This window comes from Peromyscus eremicus, chromosome 7, assembly GCF_949786415.1.
Source record: "Peromyscus eremicus chromosome 7, PerEre_H2_v1, whole genome shotgun sequence".
NCBI classification, from domain to species: Eukaryota; Metazoa; Chordata; class Mammalia; order Rodentia; family Cricetidae; genus Peromyscus; species Peromyscus eremicus.
This window is the reverse complement of record NC_081422.1, coordinates 15,281,211-15,300,122: the sequence shown is the minus strand read 5'-3', so window position 1 is coordinate 15,300,122 and position 18,912 is coordinate 15,281,211. Positions and strand designations below refer to the sequence as shown.

Genomic DNA, 18,912 nt, shown 5'->3' with positions numbered 1-18,912 from the left:
GATGGGTGTGGTAGAGTATATTGGCTTGAAAAATGAAAGAAACATTTTTGTGTTAAATAATTACTCCTTCCGAGGACAAAATAATTGAAGAACACCTTGACCACTTTTGAGCTAATAATTTCTTACAGTCTTTTTGTTGACCTTGAGAGAAAACACTACTATACATTTCCTAAGTCAGAACTCATGGACAGATGAAGATCTTGGGTGAGAAATGAGAATTCAGAGCTCCTACCAGCAGATGATGGGGTTTCCTCTTTGATCATTTTAGCGAATGGTTTTTGGTGGAAAATTTCACAGTGAAAGTTAGAGTAAACATGGAACCACTGTGGGAGAAGGTAGTCTGGTTAACATGCTCTGATTCATCGTGTCTGGGTGTGTCCTGGATGCTGCAGGTGGTCCGGTGCTGATGGTTCCTAGTCTTTCCATTCTTGAGCCAGACATTTAGAACAATTCTCCTAACACAATAGAGTTGGTGAGGGAGTTAAAAAGCAGAAAGCCGTGCTCAACAGAACTTAATTTAGAATTATTTGTGATGGAAAATAGGCAGGAGTATGTTTTTAATCTTCCCATGTAATTCTAATGTATAATCAAGACAGAATTGCAGTTTCCTTATATCAGAGAAAAAGGGCAGCTCAGAATACTTTGAAAGAGGGAAAAATGATCTATGGAAGCTTCAGAATGGTGAAGTGCAAAATAATACATTTAGGGAAATGTTCTCCATTATGTGTACAACATGATAATGATGGCTTAAGAAATCATGTGTGCTTTAAAGCTACAATGCATGCTTACTCTTTATGTGAGCAATAGAAATAAAAGAAGGTTTTGCTGTATGTATATAAAGCTGAACAGTGTCTTCTTGGAGCCTGGCATGATGATGGATTACTGGGCTGCAATGGATGAGAAATGGATTGAAGAAATGGTGCTATTGGAAGCAGACCTGGTAGGACACTCTTGCTGTTGTGTAGAAGAGAATTAGTCATGCCACTTTCTGAGGTAGGAAAACAGGACTAATATATTTCATTTTGTTGGGCAGAATGCATGCAAACAGCAAAACTTAGACAACTGTAGAAAAAAGAGATTTAAAGGAATGAAAGGTTTTTATGGCAAGACAAATGCAAAGAAGTGAAACCCTTCCAGAGGATGGGACTAACAATAGAATAAAAAAATTCAAATTTGTTGACCCAAACTTGTAGAATACAAAAGCTATGAGCCTTCCAATTCCTTTGTTAATTGCTGAGCAAATAAAATGAAGTACTGCTTTTTAAAAAAAAGATCAAAAAATGACAAATCAGGCTACATGAAACTAAAATGCCTCTGTACATCACAGGACATCTTTATTCAAATGAGGAGTCAAACTACAAAACAGGTGAAAATCTTTACTTCTTATGCATCTGACAGAGGGTCAGTTTCTGAAATATGTAAGAACCTCTAGATACTAAACATCAAAAAAGAAAGAAAGAGAGAGAGAATTAACTTTTACAAAATTAGGCCATAGAACAAAACAGAGTGGTCTCTAAAGTTGAAATATAATTGAAAGTTGGCAGACAAATATTTTTAAAATTTCACCATCTTTAGCCATCAGGAAAGTGCAAATTAACATTACATTGAAATTTTATCTTAATAAAGTCAGAGTGCATAAGATCAGGCAAAAACAATACAAAACAAAGAAAAAAGAAAAACAAAAATACAAAAACATTGGAAACAAAGCTGACAAATTCCACTGTGGGCTATAGAGAAAGTAGAACACTGCTGCTGTAAATGCCATCTGATTCAGCCACTGTGGAACTCATTGTGGTCATTACTTAAAACTCTAAATATGCCTGCAATCTCCACGCCCAGCCCCCATGTCCATCCACAAGAGACCCCAACCACTTCCTGAGAATTAGAGACCAGCCCCCAGCTCCCATCCTGCCCTGACCTCCCATCTGGGCAAGAGGTGAGTGCCTGGGCTTATACCCAGAGAGGCCTGCCCCTAGGTTACATCCCTGAGCACCAGCCATTCTGGGGAAGACCTGCCCAACTTGGCCTCAGGTTCTGGCCATCGGACAGGATCCCTTCCACCCCCACCGGGAAGGTTCCCCTTCTCCAAGACCCCCAGCAGACCCTGCAATCTCCACATCCTTCCCCGATGCCCATCCACCCAAGACCCCAGTGACTTCCTGAGACTTAGAGACCAGCCCCCAGCTTCCATCCTACCTCGGAGCTTCCATCTGGACAAGAGAGCTTCCATTTGGACCAGAGAGAGGTTTCCTGAATCTGTCAGCTCTGTCTGCACCAAAAGCACTGATAAGACCAAGAACGAATCCACAAAGAGATGGGCAGACATCAAGGCAGAAGTACATACAACAAAATGAAGAGCAATACAGCATCACCAGAACCTAGCCCTCCTCCAACAGCTAGACCTGTACATCAAAAAATGGAAAAAGCAAAAGAAAGCAACCTTATGAATAACATCATAAAGAGGCTAGAGCTTTATATAGAGGAAATCAAAAATGAAATTGAGGAAAAGACAAGCAAAAAATGGAAAGAACGCTATAAAAAACTAGAGGAAAGGACAAATAAAGCAGAAGAAAGCAATAAATCCCTAAAAGAAAATCATGAAAAAGCAATGAAACAGATGAAGGAAACAGTCCAAGACCTGAAAAGCGAAATAGAAAAAAATGAAGAAGACACAAACAGAGGGAATGCTGGAAATAGAAAATTTGAGTAAATGAACAGGAACTTCAGATGCAAGTATAACCAACAGAATACAAGAGATGGAAGAGAGGATCTCTGGTGTTAAAGATACGGTAGAAGAAATAGATTCAAAAGTCAAAGAAAACACTAAAGCCAACAAAGCCATGACCCAAAGTGTCTAAGAAATTTGGGACACCATGAAAAGACCAAACCTATGAATAATAGGGATAGAGGAAGGAGAAGAATACCAACTCAAAGGCACAGAAAAAATATTCAACAAGATCATAGAAGAAAACTTTCCCAACTTAAAGAAGGAAATGCCTATGAAGATACAAGAAGTCTATAGAACAGCTAACAGACTAGACCCTCCAGAAAAAGTCCCCTTGCCACATAATAATTAAACAACTAAACCTACAGAATAAAGAAAAAATAGAGAGGCCGGCCCCCAGCTCCCATCTTGCCCCGGACTTCCCTCCTGGAGCACAGGTGAGTGCCCTACCTGGGCCCAGACCCCATCCCTGGGCACCAGCCACTCCGGGGAAGACCTGCCCAACTTGGCCCCAGGTTCTGGCCACCGGGCAGGTTCCCTTCTAGCCCCACCGGGAAGGATCCCCTTCTCCAAAACCCTTGGCAGACCCTGCAGTCTCCACGCCCTGCCCCCACGCCCATCCACCTGAGCCCCATCCTGCCCCAGACTTCCCATTTGGACAAGAGAGCTCCCATCTGGACATTGATGCAAAAATACTCAATAAAATACTGGCACACAGACTCCAAGAACACATCAAAACAATTATCTACCATGATCAAGTAGGCTTCATTCCAGGGATGCAAGGGTGGTTCAACATACGAAAGTCCGTCAATGTAATACACCATATAAACAAACTGAAAGAAAAAAAACACATGATCATCTCACTAGATGCAGAAAATGCATTTGACAAAATCCAACACCCCTTCATGATAAAAGTCTTGGAGCGATCAGGAATACAGGGAAAATACCTAAACATAATAAAGGCAATTTACAGCAAGCCAGCAGCCAACATCAAATTAAATGGTGAGAAACTCAAAGCAATTCCACTAAAATCAGGAATGAGGCAAGGCTGTCTGCTCTCCCCATACTTATTCAATGTAGTACTTGAAGTTCTAGCCAGAGCAATAAGACAACATAAGGAGATTAAGGGGATACAAATTAGAAAGGAAGAAGTCAAGCTTTCCCTATTTGCAGATGACATGATAGTATACTTGAGCAACCCCAAAGATTCCACCAAGGAACTGATACAGCTTATAAACACCTTCTGCAACATAGCAGGATACAAGATCAACTAAAAAAAAAAAATCAGTAGCCCTCCTATATACAATTGACAAACAGGCTGAGAAGGAAATCAGAGATATATCACCCTTCACTATAGCCACAAATAACATAAAATACCTTGGGGTAACACTAACCAAGCAAGTGAAGGACTTATATGACAAGAACTTTAAGTCCCTGAAAAAAGAAATTGAAGATGTCAGAAAATGGAAAGATCTCCCATGCTCATGGATAGGCAGGATTAACATAGTAAAAATGGCAATCTTACCAAAAGCAATCTACAGATTCAATGCAATCCCCATCAAAATACCAACACAATTCTTCACAGACCTGGAAAGAATAATACTCAACTTCATATGGATAAACAAAACACCCAAGATAGCCAAAAGAATCCTGTACAATAAAACAACCTCTGGGGGCATCACAATCCCTGACCTCCAGCTGTACTATAGAGCTACAGTAAAAAAAAAAAAAAAAACAGCTTGGCGCTGGCATAAAAACTGACATGTGGACCAATGGAATCGAATAGAAGACCCTGATATTAATCCGCACACCTATGAACATATAATTTTTGACAAAGAAGCCAAAACTGTACCATGGAAAAAAGAAAGCATCTTCAACAAATGGTGCTGGCATAACTGGATGCCAGCATGTAGAGGATTGCAAATGGATCCATATCTGTCACTGTACACAAAAGTTAAGTCCAAGTGGATCAAAGACCTCAACATAAATCCAGTTACTCTGAACCTGATAGAAGAGAAAATAGGAAGTAGTCTTGAATGCATTGTCATAGGAGATCACTTCCTAATATAACACCAGTAGCACAGACACTGAGAGAAACAATCAATCAATGGGACCTCTTGAAACTGAGAAGCTTTTGTAGAGCAAAGGATATGGTCAACAAGGCAAAGTGACAGCCTACAGAATGGGAAAGGTCTTCACCAACCCCACATCTGACAGAGGACTGATATCCAGACTATATAAAGAACTCAAGAAATTAGACATCAAAATGTCCAACAGTCCAATTAAGAAATGGGGTATAGAACTAAATAGAGAATTCTCAACAGAGGAAGCTCAAATTACTGAAAGACATTTAAGGAATTGCTCAACACCCCTAATCATCAGGGAAATGCAAATCAAAAGGACTCTGAGATACCACCTTACACCTGTCATAATGGCTAAGTTCAAAAACACTGAAGACAGCTTATGCTGGAGAGGATGTGGAGCTAGGGGAACTCTCCTGCACTGCTGGTGGGAATGCAAGCTTGTACAACCACTTTGGAAATCAATATGGTGTTTTCTTAGAAAATTGGGAATCAGTCTCCTCCAAGACCCAGCTATACCACTCTTGGGCATATACCCAAGGAATGCTCAATCATACCAAAAGAGCACTTGCTCAGCTATGTTCATATCAGCATTGTTTGTAATAGCCAGAACCTGGAAACAACCTAGATGCCCTTTAACTGAAGGACGGATAAAGAAAATGTCGTACATATACACAATAGAATACTACTCAGCAGAGAAAAACAATGACATCATGAGGTTTGCAGGCAAATGAATGGATCTAGAAAAAATCATCCTGAGTGAGGTAACTCAGACTCAGAAAGACAAACATGGTACGTACTCACTCATAGGAGGATACTAGATGTAAAACAAAGATGACTAGACTCCTACTCACAACTCCAGGGAGGCTACCTGGAAAACAGGACCCCAAGAAAGACACAGGGATTGCCCAATGACAGAGAAATGGATGAGATCTACATGAACAACCTGGACGTGAGTGGGGGTAATGAAGGGCAAGGGTCGAGGGAAAGAGAGCTTAGGGGAGTGGCAGATGCCAGCTGGATCACGAACAGAGAGGGAAAATAAGAAACAAGAGACCATAATAAATGAAGACCACATGAGAATAGGAAGAAGCAAAGTGCTAGAGAGGTCCACAGAAATCCACAAAGATACCTCCACAATAGGCTACTGGCAATGGTCGAGAGAAAGCCCAAACTGACATTCTCTGGTGATAGGATGGCCAAACTCCCTAATTGTCGTGCTAGAAACCTCATCCAATGACTGAGGGAACCAGATGCAGAGATCCCTGGCCAGGCCCCAGGTGGAGCTCCAGGAGTCCAATTGGAGAGAAAGAGGAGGGATTGTACGAGCGAGAATTGTTGAGACCAAGATTGGAAAAAGCACAGGGACAATTAGCCAAACAAATGGAAACACATGAACTATGAACCAATAGCTGAGGAGCCCCCAACTGAATCAGGCCCTCTGAATAAGTGAGACAGTTGATTAGCTTGGTCTGTTTGCGAGGCATCCAGGCAGTAGGACCGGGTCATGTACTCAGTGCATGAGCTAGCTGGCTGTTTGGAACCTGGGGCTTATATAGGAACACTTGGCTCAGCCTGGGAGGAGTGGACTGGATTTGCCTGGCCTGAGTCTATCAGGTTGAACTCAATCCCCAGGGGAGTCTTTGCCCTGGAGGAGATGGGAATGGGGATGGGGTTGGGGGAAGGTGGGAGGGGTGCGGGAGGGTGGAAGACAAGGGAATCCGTGGCTGATATGTAAAATTAAATTAAATTATAAAATAAAATAATAATAATAAAAACTCTAAATACTACATGACTAAAGGCATGGGGGTGCACAACTTTAGTCCTAATACTCAGGAGTCAAAGCAGGCATACCTCGGAGCTTGAGGCCAGCCTTGTCTACATAGTAAGTTCCAAACAGCGAGTGCTACACAGAGAAATCCTGTCTCAAAAAACCAAAATACAAATAAATAAATAAATAAATAAATAAATCTAAATAAAGATCTAATGCATTATCTGGCTATGCTATTCTTCAACATATACCCCGCAAAAAAAAAAAAAAGAAAAAAGAAAACCCCTATTACAGAGATTCCTCTTCAAGCATGTTCTTTGATATTCTATTCACAATAGCTAAAGAATGTAAGACTCTTGGACATCCAAGACTTATGAACAGATAATGAAATTCGGTATATTTATGCAATAAAATATCATTCATCTACTTCTATAAAATGTGAAAATGTAATCCATAAGTAAAGGAATGAGCTTGAAACAAGTATTCTAAATGTGTTATCCCAGACCCAGAAGAATAAGAGTCACATGTGTTCTCCCCTTTCTGGAATTTAGCTTTGAACTTCAGGTACACTTGTTTCATTTGGAATACCCACAGAGGTCAAAGAATTCATAAGGGACCACGGAAATGTCTTTCAATGGGAGGGGTATTAAAAGCAATTACAGAAAATTTTCAAAGGGAATAATGGAACAGGAAGGGTAAAATGGGCTAGGAGATGGGAGGGCAGCATAGAGGAGAAAATAATGAATAAAAATAAATACAAAGACTAAGAGTCACAGAATATGGAGATGTTATGCTGGTACTGCAATAGAAGTTTCATCCCTATCTAACCAGTTTCACAGACAAACAATTGTGCCAACTATAGGTTTCATCTTGTGGAACAATATTTAAATGAAGTGAGAAAGTGGTTTGTTTTTCCCAAAATGTTCATATCATTACTGCACCAGTGAGCATTTCTTTTTAGACCAGTCATAATTATATTTTACAGGACTCCTTGCTTTCCATCTGGTAGTACAAATAGCACCTTCTAGCACTGTGAAAGCTAGGTACTAGAGATGAAGCTTTTGTGTTCTATTAAATGGAAATAATATTATGCTCATGAATACAATATGGAACTGACTTCTAATGGGTTATAACTATAGATTAAATCGTTTTTCAACCTTCATCAGAGAAGCTTCTATTTGCAGTAGATGTTGATTAACACAGAGGCTCACAAGTGGCAAAGAGACAAAGGCAATGAATAAGTACATTCAGAGTAGCTACGTGTATGAATTCATAGCAGTTATGAAAGTATTCATATGCCCCATGCTTAAGACAGAACAAATCCTAACATGGAGAAGTGATGTTAAAGTCCCACTAGTAACTAAGATTGGGAATTGATGGCATATAAGAGAGAGAGGAAGTCAGTTTCCCTTGAGGATAAAGCCACTAGTTAGATAACTATCATCCAGTGATGCTCACACATCCAAGAATATATGAGTACCACAAACTGGAGGTGATTGGAAAATGAACAAGAGTCAGGTGGGTTGAGAACTGGGGGAGAACCTTGGATGAGCAGAAGGAAAGAGGTGAATATAATCAAAATACACTGTATGAAATTCTCTAAGAACTAATAAGTCAGAATGGTCAATCATTTGGGCTTACTAGTAATTTGATTATACTAAATTTCTGAAAATGCACCAAGTAAATAGCATGTCATAGATGTATTTTCTTGATAGTAACAAATGGACCTGTTGAGGACATAGACCATCATTTTGAGAAGAAAGATTTCTATGCTATTAAAAATTGGGATAATACAGATGTGAGGGACATTCTATATCAGTAATCATCTCATCCTGTACTTGAATATTCACCAAAGTCCTAAGGATCCTGCTTCCATTTGAACAGATGACATTAATGGACATGCTAGAGAGGGAGAACTACATGGCAGTACATATATGGGAGTAAGAACTGACAGATGTGGTGATGAGCAGGTTTTCCAAGATTGCGACCAAGAAAATGACAGAAACATGATAAAGAGCAGAGGCTGCTGTTTGTGATCATCTGTCAGTAAAAGGAGACAGAATTGTGCAGCATCTGTTTGGTTTCTCAACTTGATCTCACAGGTAACAACTTTGAAAAGATGAAGAGAAAAGGCAAATAAAATCATAAGCATTAATAGCAGCATCACTTGAGAACATGTTCAAACCATATATCTGGATAGTTAGTTGTTTAATTTATAGAATCCTGAATTTAAGAAAATAATTTTTTATTTTATTTTTCCAGAATTTTTTATTTTGTTAAAATGTGATTACAATAACTCTCCCTCCTCCCCTCAATTTTCTCCATGCATCTTAGGTAACTGCTTTTCAAATTCATGACTTTTTGTCCTTTAATTACTGTTACATATATGTATATGTATATATATACATATATATGAGAATAAATATGTAAATGGATCCAAGTGTGTACATTTGCTTATATGTATATTCTTTTAGTGGTGACCACTAGAAATTGGAAAAACATTGTAGAGTGTTTCCTTTTGCTCATTTGTTTTTGTCAAGTAAACAGAAACCTAGATATACTGGGAATAGAACATTTCATTGAGGAATTGCCTCCATCACATTAGACTGTAGGCCACTCTGTGGGGCATTTTCTTGATTAATAATTGATGTGGGAGGATCCAGCTCATTGTAGACAGAGTCACACCTGAGCAGGTGGTCTGGGTAAGAAAAGGAGTGTGGAGAGCTAGGTAGAAGCAGCACTCCTATGTGGCTTGTTTCATTTTCTGCCTCCAGTTTCCTGCCTTGGATTCCTGCTTTGACATCTCTCAATGGAGTGTGGGCTGAGATATATCACACAATTGAACCCTTTCCCTTCCAACTTGCTTTGCATCATGGTTTCTACCAGAGCAGTAGAAAACTCATAAAGACAGTCCTCATCTCTGGAAAACACTAATTCTCACTCTCTCAGCAGTTTTTAATTGTCTGTGGCTCTTCATCTAAAGGTGAAGTGCTGTGAGATCTTTTTTTTTAATTTTATAATTTAATTTAATTTTACATATCAGCCACGGATTCCCTTGTTCTCCCCCCCCACTTCCCCCTACTCCCCATTCCCATCTCCTCCAGGGCAAAGACTCCCCTGGGGATTGAGTTCAACCTGGTAGATTCAGTCCAGGCAGGTCCAGTACCCTCCTCCCAGACTGAGCCATGTTCCTGTATAAGCCCCAGGTTCCAAACAGCCAGCTAGCTCATGCACTGAGTACATGACCCGGTCCTACTGCCTGGATGCCTCGCAAACAGATCAAGCTAATCAACTGTCTCACTTATTCAGAGGGCCTGATTCAGTTGGGGGCTCCTCAGCTATTGGTTCATAGTTCATGTGTTTCCATTCGTTTGGCTATTTGTCCCTGTGCTTTTTCCAATCTTGGTCTCAACAATTCTCGTTCGTACAAACCCTCCTCTTTCTCTCCAATTGGACTCCTGGAGCTCCACCTGGGGCCTGGTCATGGATCTCTGCATCTGGTTTCCTCAGTCATTGGACCTGGAAACAACCTAGATGTCCTTCAACTGAAGAATGGATAAAGAAAATGTGGTACATATACACAATAGAATACTACTCAGCAGAGAAAAACAATGACATCATGAGGTTTGCAGGCAAATGGATGGATCTAGAAAAAATCATCCTGAGTGAGGTAACCCAGACTCAGAAAGACAAACATGGTATTTACTCACTCATAGGAGGATACTAGATGTAAAACAAAGATGACTAGACTTTTATTCACAACTCCAGGGAGGCTACCTAGAAAACAGGACCCTAAGAAAGACACAGGGATCGCCCAATGACAGAGAAATGGATGAGATCTACATGAACAACCTGGAAGTGAGTGGGGGTAATGAAGGGCAAGGGTCGAGGGAAAGAGAGCTTAGGGGAGTGGCAGATGCCAGCTGGATCAAGAACAGAGAGGGAAAACAAGGAACAAGAGACCATGATAAATGAAGATCACATGAGAATAGGAAGAAGCAAAGTGCTAGAGAGGTCCACAGAAATCCACAAAGATACCTCCACAATAGGCTACTGGCAATGGTCGAGAGAAAGCCCGAACTGACATTCTCTGGTGATAAGATGGCCAAACACCCTAATTGTCATGCTGTGAGATCTTCTTGTTGTAAGTTTATATTTCACCTGTGTTGTCATTGTTCAGGTCTTCACTAAAAAGCCAGTTAGTTGAGAATTTATTGCTATAGCTTCATCATGATTTCTAAAACTTGTTCTTGTAGCAGACTTCCTGGTCTTATGACTCTGACAATTTTCTGTTCCAACTTCTGCAATGTATCCTGAATCTTAGGTGTAAGTAGTATGTCAGCTAAGACTTAGGCAGCCCACATAAAGTTGTTATCTGCATTTAGCTTTTGTAACAGTCTCCATCTGCTGAAAAAGGAAGTTGCTCTGTTAGTGGTAGGAAGCTACACTTGTCTGTAGCTATAAGGATAAACATTTAAAAGCAGTTAGGAATTATACTAGTTGAGGCAAGTGACATTATAAAGTTCTCCTCTGACATCAACAACCTCACTAGTCATGAGAGGTTTGACGATATTTATAGTACCAGGCCTGTTTTCTATTTTGTTGAGTAGGTCTTACATCCAATTAGACAGCTGAGTGTTTGCCACAAAAGTCTTTATGCTCTTAATGAACCTTTGAGGATAACTTGCAGGACTGAGTATTGTTCTGGTTCGTAGGACTGCAGCTGACTAGGACAGTTGAATGCTATCTTCCCTTGACAGCATACATAGCACCTTCTGGTACTATTTTTCAGAGAGGAGTTTTGGCATCAAATCAAGCTGAATTCTATCCTGTCCTGGGTCCAAAGTGCCTGATGTCTTCAGTAATAGGAACTTCCTACTTCTTCTTAGAGATAATAAAAGGAAAATAAAAATAGCCTATATTGTTTTAGGAGTCCCTTGGATTCCCTTACCCATCTGTCAAAAGGAGTATTCTAATTCTGGCACTTGGGTTTTTGTTAGATAGTATATATTTCCCAGGGAGGAACATTATTACCCCAAGTGGTATAATTTCATTTAAACTGTTTACATATGTACACACATGTATCTATCATGTAATTTTAGGTAAATAAAACACATGGTTCCTTAAGGCTTTTTCAAGAAATCTTATTTTTATTTATAGATCCTCATTCCTTCTTCTGTACTGACCTCCATTATTCTTTTCCATTAAATTCCTCACACATATCTTCCTGCATATCACCTCTGTCCTGATACTCCCCTCCATTGCTCTATAGATCTGCTCAAACCCTCCACCTCCTGCCAAGGTATATTTTTTTTCTTTTGCTTAACTTATTTTTCTATTTTGGCAGGTTATTCTAGGTTGTATATGCGTGTATGCAGATTTGAAGCTAGGAACTACAGAAAAGAGAGAACATGCAGCATTTATTTTTCTGGGCCTGTTAACTCACTGAAAGTATTTTCTAGTTCCATTGATTTACATGCACATTTCACAATTTTATTATTCTTCATTGAGGAATAGTATTTCATAGTGTATATGTACCTTATTTCCTTTATCTATTCACCAATTGAAGGACAGGTAGGTAGTTTACATTCCTTAGCTACTGGTAATACAGCAGCAATTACCAATGCTGAGCAGATACTTGCATAGTAGTATGTTGAATCCTTTGGACATATGTCAAGAAGTGGTAAATCTGGGTCTCATTGTGGATATAATTTTTAACCTTTTAGAGAATTCTTCACACTGATTTTCAGAATGGCTATATCAGTTTGTATCACCAGCAACAATAAATGAAGTTTCTTCTTTCCTCACATCTCAGAATTTGATGTTATTTGATCGGTTGATCTTAATCATTATGACTTGGTTGAGATAAAATATCAGAGCTATTTTACTTGGCATTTTCCTAGTTGCTCAGGATGATGAATACTTTTGACATGTATGTCTGCCATTTACTTTCTCTATTGAAAATCCTCTATTCAAGTCCATATTTCTTTTTTAATTGTGTCATTTCTCGAATCTTTGTTGAGTTCTTTATATGATTTGGATATAAATTCTCTGTCTTGGCTGCCCCAATTGCATGTCAACAGAGAGGACTCCTGCATGTGGGCATCCCCACCAACACCTCCATCTGACCCTGCAGTCTTCAGGACCCACTCCCTGCCCTGTGCCCACCAATCCCCCTGCAACCTCAGTGGCTCTGATTGGACCAAGAGGTGAGTGAATCTTCTACTCCTCAAAGAATCCTGCCTCTAGGACCTAGGCCCTGAGGCACAACCCATGCTCCACAATTCCCACCCATCACTGCCTCAGTTTCAGGTCCACAGGGAGGATACTTGTGGGCAGGCTTCCCCACCAACACCCCCCAAAGGATCTTGTAATCTACAAGACCCACTCCCTACCCCAAGCCCACCCCTCCCCCTGTGACCTCAGCAGCTTCCTGAGACACAGAATCTACCAGCTATGATTAGGCTGGCATCCATGGTCTCTTAGTGTCTGCCCAGGACCTTCTGGCTATCAGAGTCTTCATTGAGAATTTGGGTGTTATTCTGATTGGTCAGCCTTTGTAAGTCACTTAGCCCCTTTCCTTTGGTGCTCTTAATATTCTTTCTTTATTCTGTATGTTTAGTGGTTTGATTATTATGTGGTGAGGGGACTTTTTGGAGGGTCTTGTCTGTTTGGTGTTCTATAAATATATTCATAGGTATTTACTATTTTAAGTTGGGAAAGTTTTCTTCTATGATTTTGTTGAATATATTTTCTGTGCCTTTGACTTGGTATTCTTCTTCTATCCCTATTAAGTTTAGCCTTTTCATAGTGTCATTGTTTTCCCTAATTTCCTGGACTTTTTGTATTATGACTTTTTGGCTGTAGTGTTTTCTTTGACTGATGTATCTGTTTCATCTATTGTATCCTCTATGCCATAGATTCTTCCATCTCTTGTGTTCTGTTGGTTATGCTTATATCTGTAGTTCCTGTTCATTTACTCAGATTTTCTATTTCCATCATTCCCTCGGTTTGTGTCTTCTTCATTGTTTCAATTTCAGTTTTCAGGTCTTGAACTGTTTCCTTCACATGTTTAATTGCTTTATCTTGGTTTTCTTTAAGGGATTTATTGATTTCTTCCCATTTTTTGTTTGTCTTCTCAATTTCTTTAAGGGAATTTTTCATTTCATCTTTAAAGGCCTGCATCATCTTCATAAAGTTATTTTTGAGGTCACTTTCTTCAGTTTCTTCTATGTTGTGTTGTTCAGGTCTTGCTGTTGTAGAACCACTAGGTTCTGGTGGTGACATATTGCTCTTTATGTTTCTGTACGTATTTTTGCATTTACGTCTACCCATCTCTTCCTTAAATTGGTGCAAGGGATGTCTGATTCTGAAGGAACTGTGCCTCTTAGTACAATCAGAGCTGGTGGAGTCTGTGTCTCAGGGAATCACTGAGGTGGGTTTGGGGCAGGGAGTGAGTCTTGTAGATAGCAGGGTCTGGTCTGGTGGAGTTGTTGGTGAGGATGCCTGCCCACAGGAGTCTTTACCTGCTGGCCTGTACCTGGGGCAGCAATGGGTGGGGAAAGGGGGTATGGATAGTGCCCTGTGTCCTGGGTCCTAGAGACAGGACTCTAAGGAGAGGAGAGGAGACATTCACTTCTTTATCCAGTGAAAGCTGGCAGATTATGTGTCTCAGGGAGCTGCTAAGATCACAGCAGGTGGGGTTGGTTTGGGGCAGAGAATAGGTCTTGTAGATTGCAGGGTCTGGTCTGATGGGGTAGTGTATTGGTGAGGATGCCTTCCCACAGGAGTCTTCCCTGCTGGCCTGTACCTGGGGCAGCAATGGGTGGGGAAAGGGGTTACAGATAGTGCCCTGTGGACTGGGTCCTAGAGACAGGACTCTCTGGCTAGAAGAAGAGACACTCACCTCTTGGTCCAGTCAGAGCTTCTGGATTCTGTCCTGGATATTATTTTTCATGCTCATGTTTTCATACTGGCATCTAGGAATTGGGATTGGAAAGATTATAGTTCTGGGTACTGATATTTATTTTTGTCTTTGTTAGGTGGACGCTTTTTTACTTGGTTTTTGTTTCCTCTACAGTTCTTAGGAGAATGTGGAGGCTGTGGGTTGCCTGGTAGGAAAATTTTCTGAGGTCTGGATAAGTGTGGATGTGGGGAAGTTCCAGATAAAATGTGTTTCTGTATATTGTGATCTGACACTTAGGAGGGGGGATGGGCTGACACTTATGAATGGTAATGGACCGGGGATATCACAGAGGGTTCACAAGGTGGATGAAAGTAGATTATTCCATAGAACACCGTGCTTAGTTATTCCCCTGGAAATATGGACAGAGAGTGAGGAGATGCTACAGCAGAAGGTCTGCTATAGAGCAGGGAATAAGGCTGAGGTATTGGACTTGGAAGAACAGAGGGAAATGTGAAGATCTCAGTTTGCCTATTTGCTTCTCTGATAGGAAGGTAACCACTAAATTGCAAGGCGAAATGGTCCTTCAAGTTCCTGCTTCGCAGAAGAAACTGGCAGACATTCTATAGGACACAGAGAAAAAAAACTGACAGACTCTAGGCCTGTAGGCTGAAGAATGGATGCCCCAACATTGCAGAACAGCTTTGGGTAAACAGCTTTGTCCAGGTAGCCAGCTGTCTCTGTCATTCTAGATTTTTTGGAAGTTGCTTACAATAATCTTCCTGTTTACTTAGGTAATATTATATCCTTCTGGTATCTTTGATGTAGTTGAATTTTGCTTAGTTATGATAAAAGATAAATTATATATGAAACTTTAGACTCACAAATATAGGATAAATAGAATATTTTCTTTAATTTTGCCAAATACAAATAGACTAGATATTGTAACTGTAATTCTTGCTTGATAACTGTTCTATTATATGTTGAAGTTAAAACCTTCATTGTAAATACAAAGAAAAGAAGAAATGATTGGTGATGTCATTCACTCTGTATGCTGTGAATGTGTTGCTTTGATTGGTTGATAAATAAAATGCTGATTGACCAGTAGCCAGGCAGTAAGTATAGGCAGGACAAGCAGACAAGGAGAATTCTGGGAAGAGGAAGGCTGAGTGAGGAGTTGCCAGCCAGACACAGAGGAAGCAAGATGTGAAGGTAGAACTGAGAAAAGATACCAAGCCAAGTGACTAAACATAAATAAGAATTATGGGTTAATGTAAGTGTAAGAGCTAGTCAGTAATAAGCTTGAGCTAATGGCCATACAATTTATAAATAATATAAGCCTCTGTGTGTTTACTTGGGTCTGAGTGGCTACAGGACCAGTGGATGAGAGAGATTTGTCCTGACTGCAGGCCAGGTGGGACACAGGAAAACTTCAGCTATACTACGTATACTGTTAAACTACTTAATCTTAAAAATAAAGCATTAATACACATAAACATCCACCTATTCACTCTCTTCCTATATTTATCTATCTGGTTATAGAGACAATATATAAATTGATGATATATATTTGCAAAGGTGCTCATTATATGTTTAAGTAATTTAGCTTAGCATTAGAGATATCTGACCAAAAACACACAGAAAGAAACCAGATTTCAGTTTTTAATCATAGTTCCAGAGAGTTCATTCCATGACTGCTTAGCCCCATGTGTTTAGGTTGTATATTCTGATTGCAGGGACATGTATGTGGCAGAGGAGAAAATTTTCACATCTGTTTGGACACCATATCTGTGAAAGTGATGCAATGAGTAGAATGAGATGTCACATATCTGGTCTCCAGAGTCAGAGAACAAGAGACTTGGAATACTACATGCTTACCACAATAGGCATCTTTGGGATTACAGTAACAGTGAAGTAAATAACTAGAATAATGAGGAGCTTTTCTATTTATCCCCATGAGATATGAGGTTGTGTATGTAACTCAGTGTGAGGTATAAGTTTAAATCATAGTACCTACACACTCAGAGCCAGAAACAGTTGGAATTTTTAATGCATTGTTTCTTGAGGACAGATATTCAATTTCCAATATTCAGGTGAGCTTCTAAAATTAAGGCAAATATCTTATGAAAATTCCATTCTTAAGTAACGTGAGTAAGAGAGTAAATAAGAATGAGTGAAATATGAAAAGTGATACTTTTGATTTGTCTCTTCTCAGTCAAATAATCACACAAACTTAGGGCAATACTAACCAATGTTTTATTTACCAGGTTCTATATTCTGGACAACCATAGGTCTAATTTTTCTCCATTCAGAAATCTATCCTTTCTCAATAAGTATTTCTCTTAAAAATATTACACTATTTTCAGGAGTTTACACACTGTGGAGAGAAATCTTGGGAGTGCTTTAAGCATTAAGACCAACTATTTTATATGAGGTTGGTAAAAAAATAGAATACAGGTTTCTATTAGTAGACTATTACTATAGCCAGTACTATTCAAACAGGAATTTAAGTGAATCTGACACAGATGCTCATGAATTCAATTTTCTTTTTACTTTATCCTTTTCAAAGTTCCCAACAAAAATATGGAACTGAAAAATCACACAGCACTTTCAGAATTTCATCTGCTTGGACTGACAGACAGTCACAAACTTCTGCCCCTCATCTTCACCATGTTCCTCTCCATGTATCTGATCACAGTTCTTGGAAACCTGCTTATCATCATGGCCATCAGCTCTGGGTCTCAACTGCACACACCCATGTACCTCTTCCTCTCTATTCTGTCCATTAATGACATTTGTTACAGTACAGTCACAATCCCCAAAATGCTGGTCAACATTCAAGCACAAGATGACAGCATAAGTTACATAGAATGTCTCTCTCAAATTTGCTTTGTTTCAATTTTTGGTGGCATGGAAAATTTTCTCCTGGCAGTGATGGCCTATGACCGCTATGTGGCCATTTGCAAACCCTTGAGGTATACAGTCATCATGAACCCTTTTTCCTGTGTCCTGATGGTTCTATTCTCCCTTTTCCTTAGTATTATGGATGCACTACTCCATAGTCTGATGGTCCTGAGACTTTCCTTCTGCACAGAACTAGAAATCCCCCACTTTTTCTGTGAGCTTGCTCAGATTATCAAGCTTGCCTGTTCTGATACATTTCTTAATAATTTCTTGATATTTGTTGCAGCTTTTATCTTTGGAGGTGGTCCTGTCTGTGGAATTGCTTTTTCATACATTTATATTGTATCTTCAGTCTTGAGAATGCCATCTTCTAGTGGAAGGCACAGAGCCTTTTCTACTTGTGCATCACATCTGTCTGTTGTTTCCTTATTCTATGGGACAGGTTTTGGGGTGTACATCAGCTCTGCAGTAACAGAATCTCTCCGAAACACAGCAATAGCTTCCATGATGTATAGTGTAGTTCCTCCATTGCTGAATCCCTTTATCTATAGCCTACGAAATAGGGAAATGAAGGAAGCCTTGAGGAAACTTGTTGGTAGATTCATCTATCTTCTGTGATGTATCCTATGCTATCCATATGGCACTTTAAAGAAATTGAAATTAAGTAGAAATCTAGTGAGTGAAAATTCTCCACTTTCCTATAGTCACTAAAATGACTTCAATGTGTGATGACTTGGTGTACTTCAAATCATGTTGAGGTTTTTCTATGTTATATTGTCTGAATTAAGTTCCATCTGTTTATTACTTTAGTTCTTAGAGCAATTGCTTTATCCACAATATATAGAAAGGCAACCTAAAATTACAAATGTCATTGTTTTATATTTGTTCTGTTGAGTTTTCAAAAGTAGTTACAGTTGGTAAACCGTACTGTTATGAACACAACTGAAACAACATGCATCTATTTGATAGTATTATTGGTAACCAGAGAACTGCAACTTATTTCTTAGATTTTGAGCAACTTGATAAATGTGTACTGAGAATCTACCTGTCATAGTAAGAATATCTACTATAATGTGTCATCATCAATAAAATTTAATACATTAAGAATTCAATTAGTTTAGATAAATAAGATTTTAAAATGAACATGAAATGGGTTTCAGTCCAAAGTTATCAATTGTTCCATTCGTGAATTAAAATAGAACATCAGTTTTTTCATATATAGCAAATTTTAAGTAATTATCACTTGATTCTACAATAAATCTCTCCTCTCAAGAACTTTTCTACATAACTACCATGAATTCAGGGAAAATGTAGATGTCAAATTATATATGATGCCAAAGACATACCATTTCTGCCCTTTCCTCTGCTACATGAATGCTTAACTGTTGAATAATTGCCATACTATGTCTCTGTACTGGAATGAGTGGTGGTCTTATGTGCATGTCCAGTTTTTTGTTGTTCAGATGTGATTGCAGAGGGTACCAGTGCTCCAGCATGTGACACTACATTCATGCACATACAAGGGAAC

At 39.4% G+C, this 18,912-nt stretch overlaps 1 protein-coding gene across 1 annotated transcript; it reads left to right on the top strand.

Annotated features, from left to right (window-relative positions):
• The first annotated feature begins 17,045 nt into the window (after positions 1 to 17,045).
• Positions 17,046 to 18,002, top strand: LOC131914081 (olfactory receptor 7G2-like). Its single transcript, XM_059266675.1, has one exon. It carries the CDS (start codon positions 17,064 to 17,066, stop codon positions 18,000 to 18,002), a length of 939 nt encoding a protein of 312 aa, XP_059122658.1. The 5' UTR covers positions 17,046 to 17,063.
• The last annotated feature ends 910 nt before the right edge of the window (positions 18,003 to 18,912 follow it).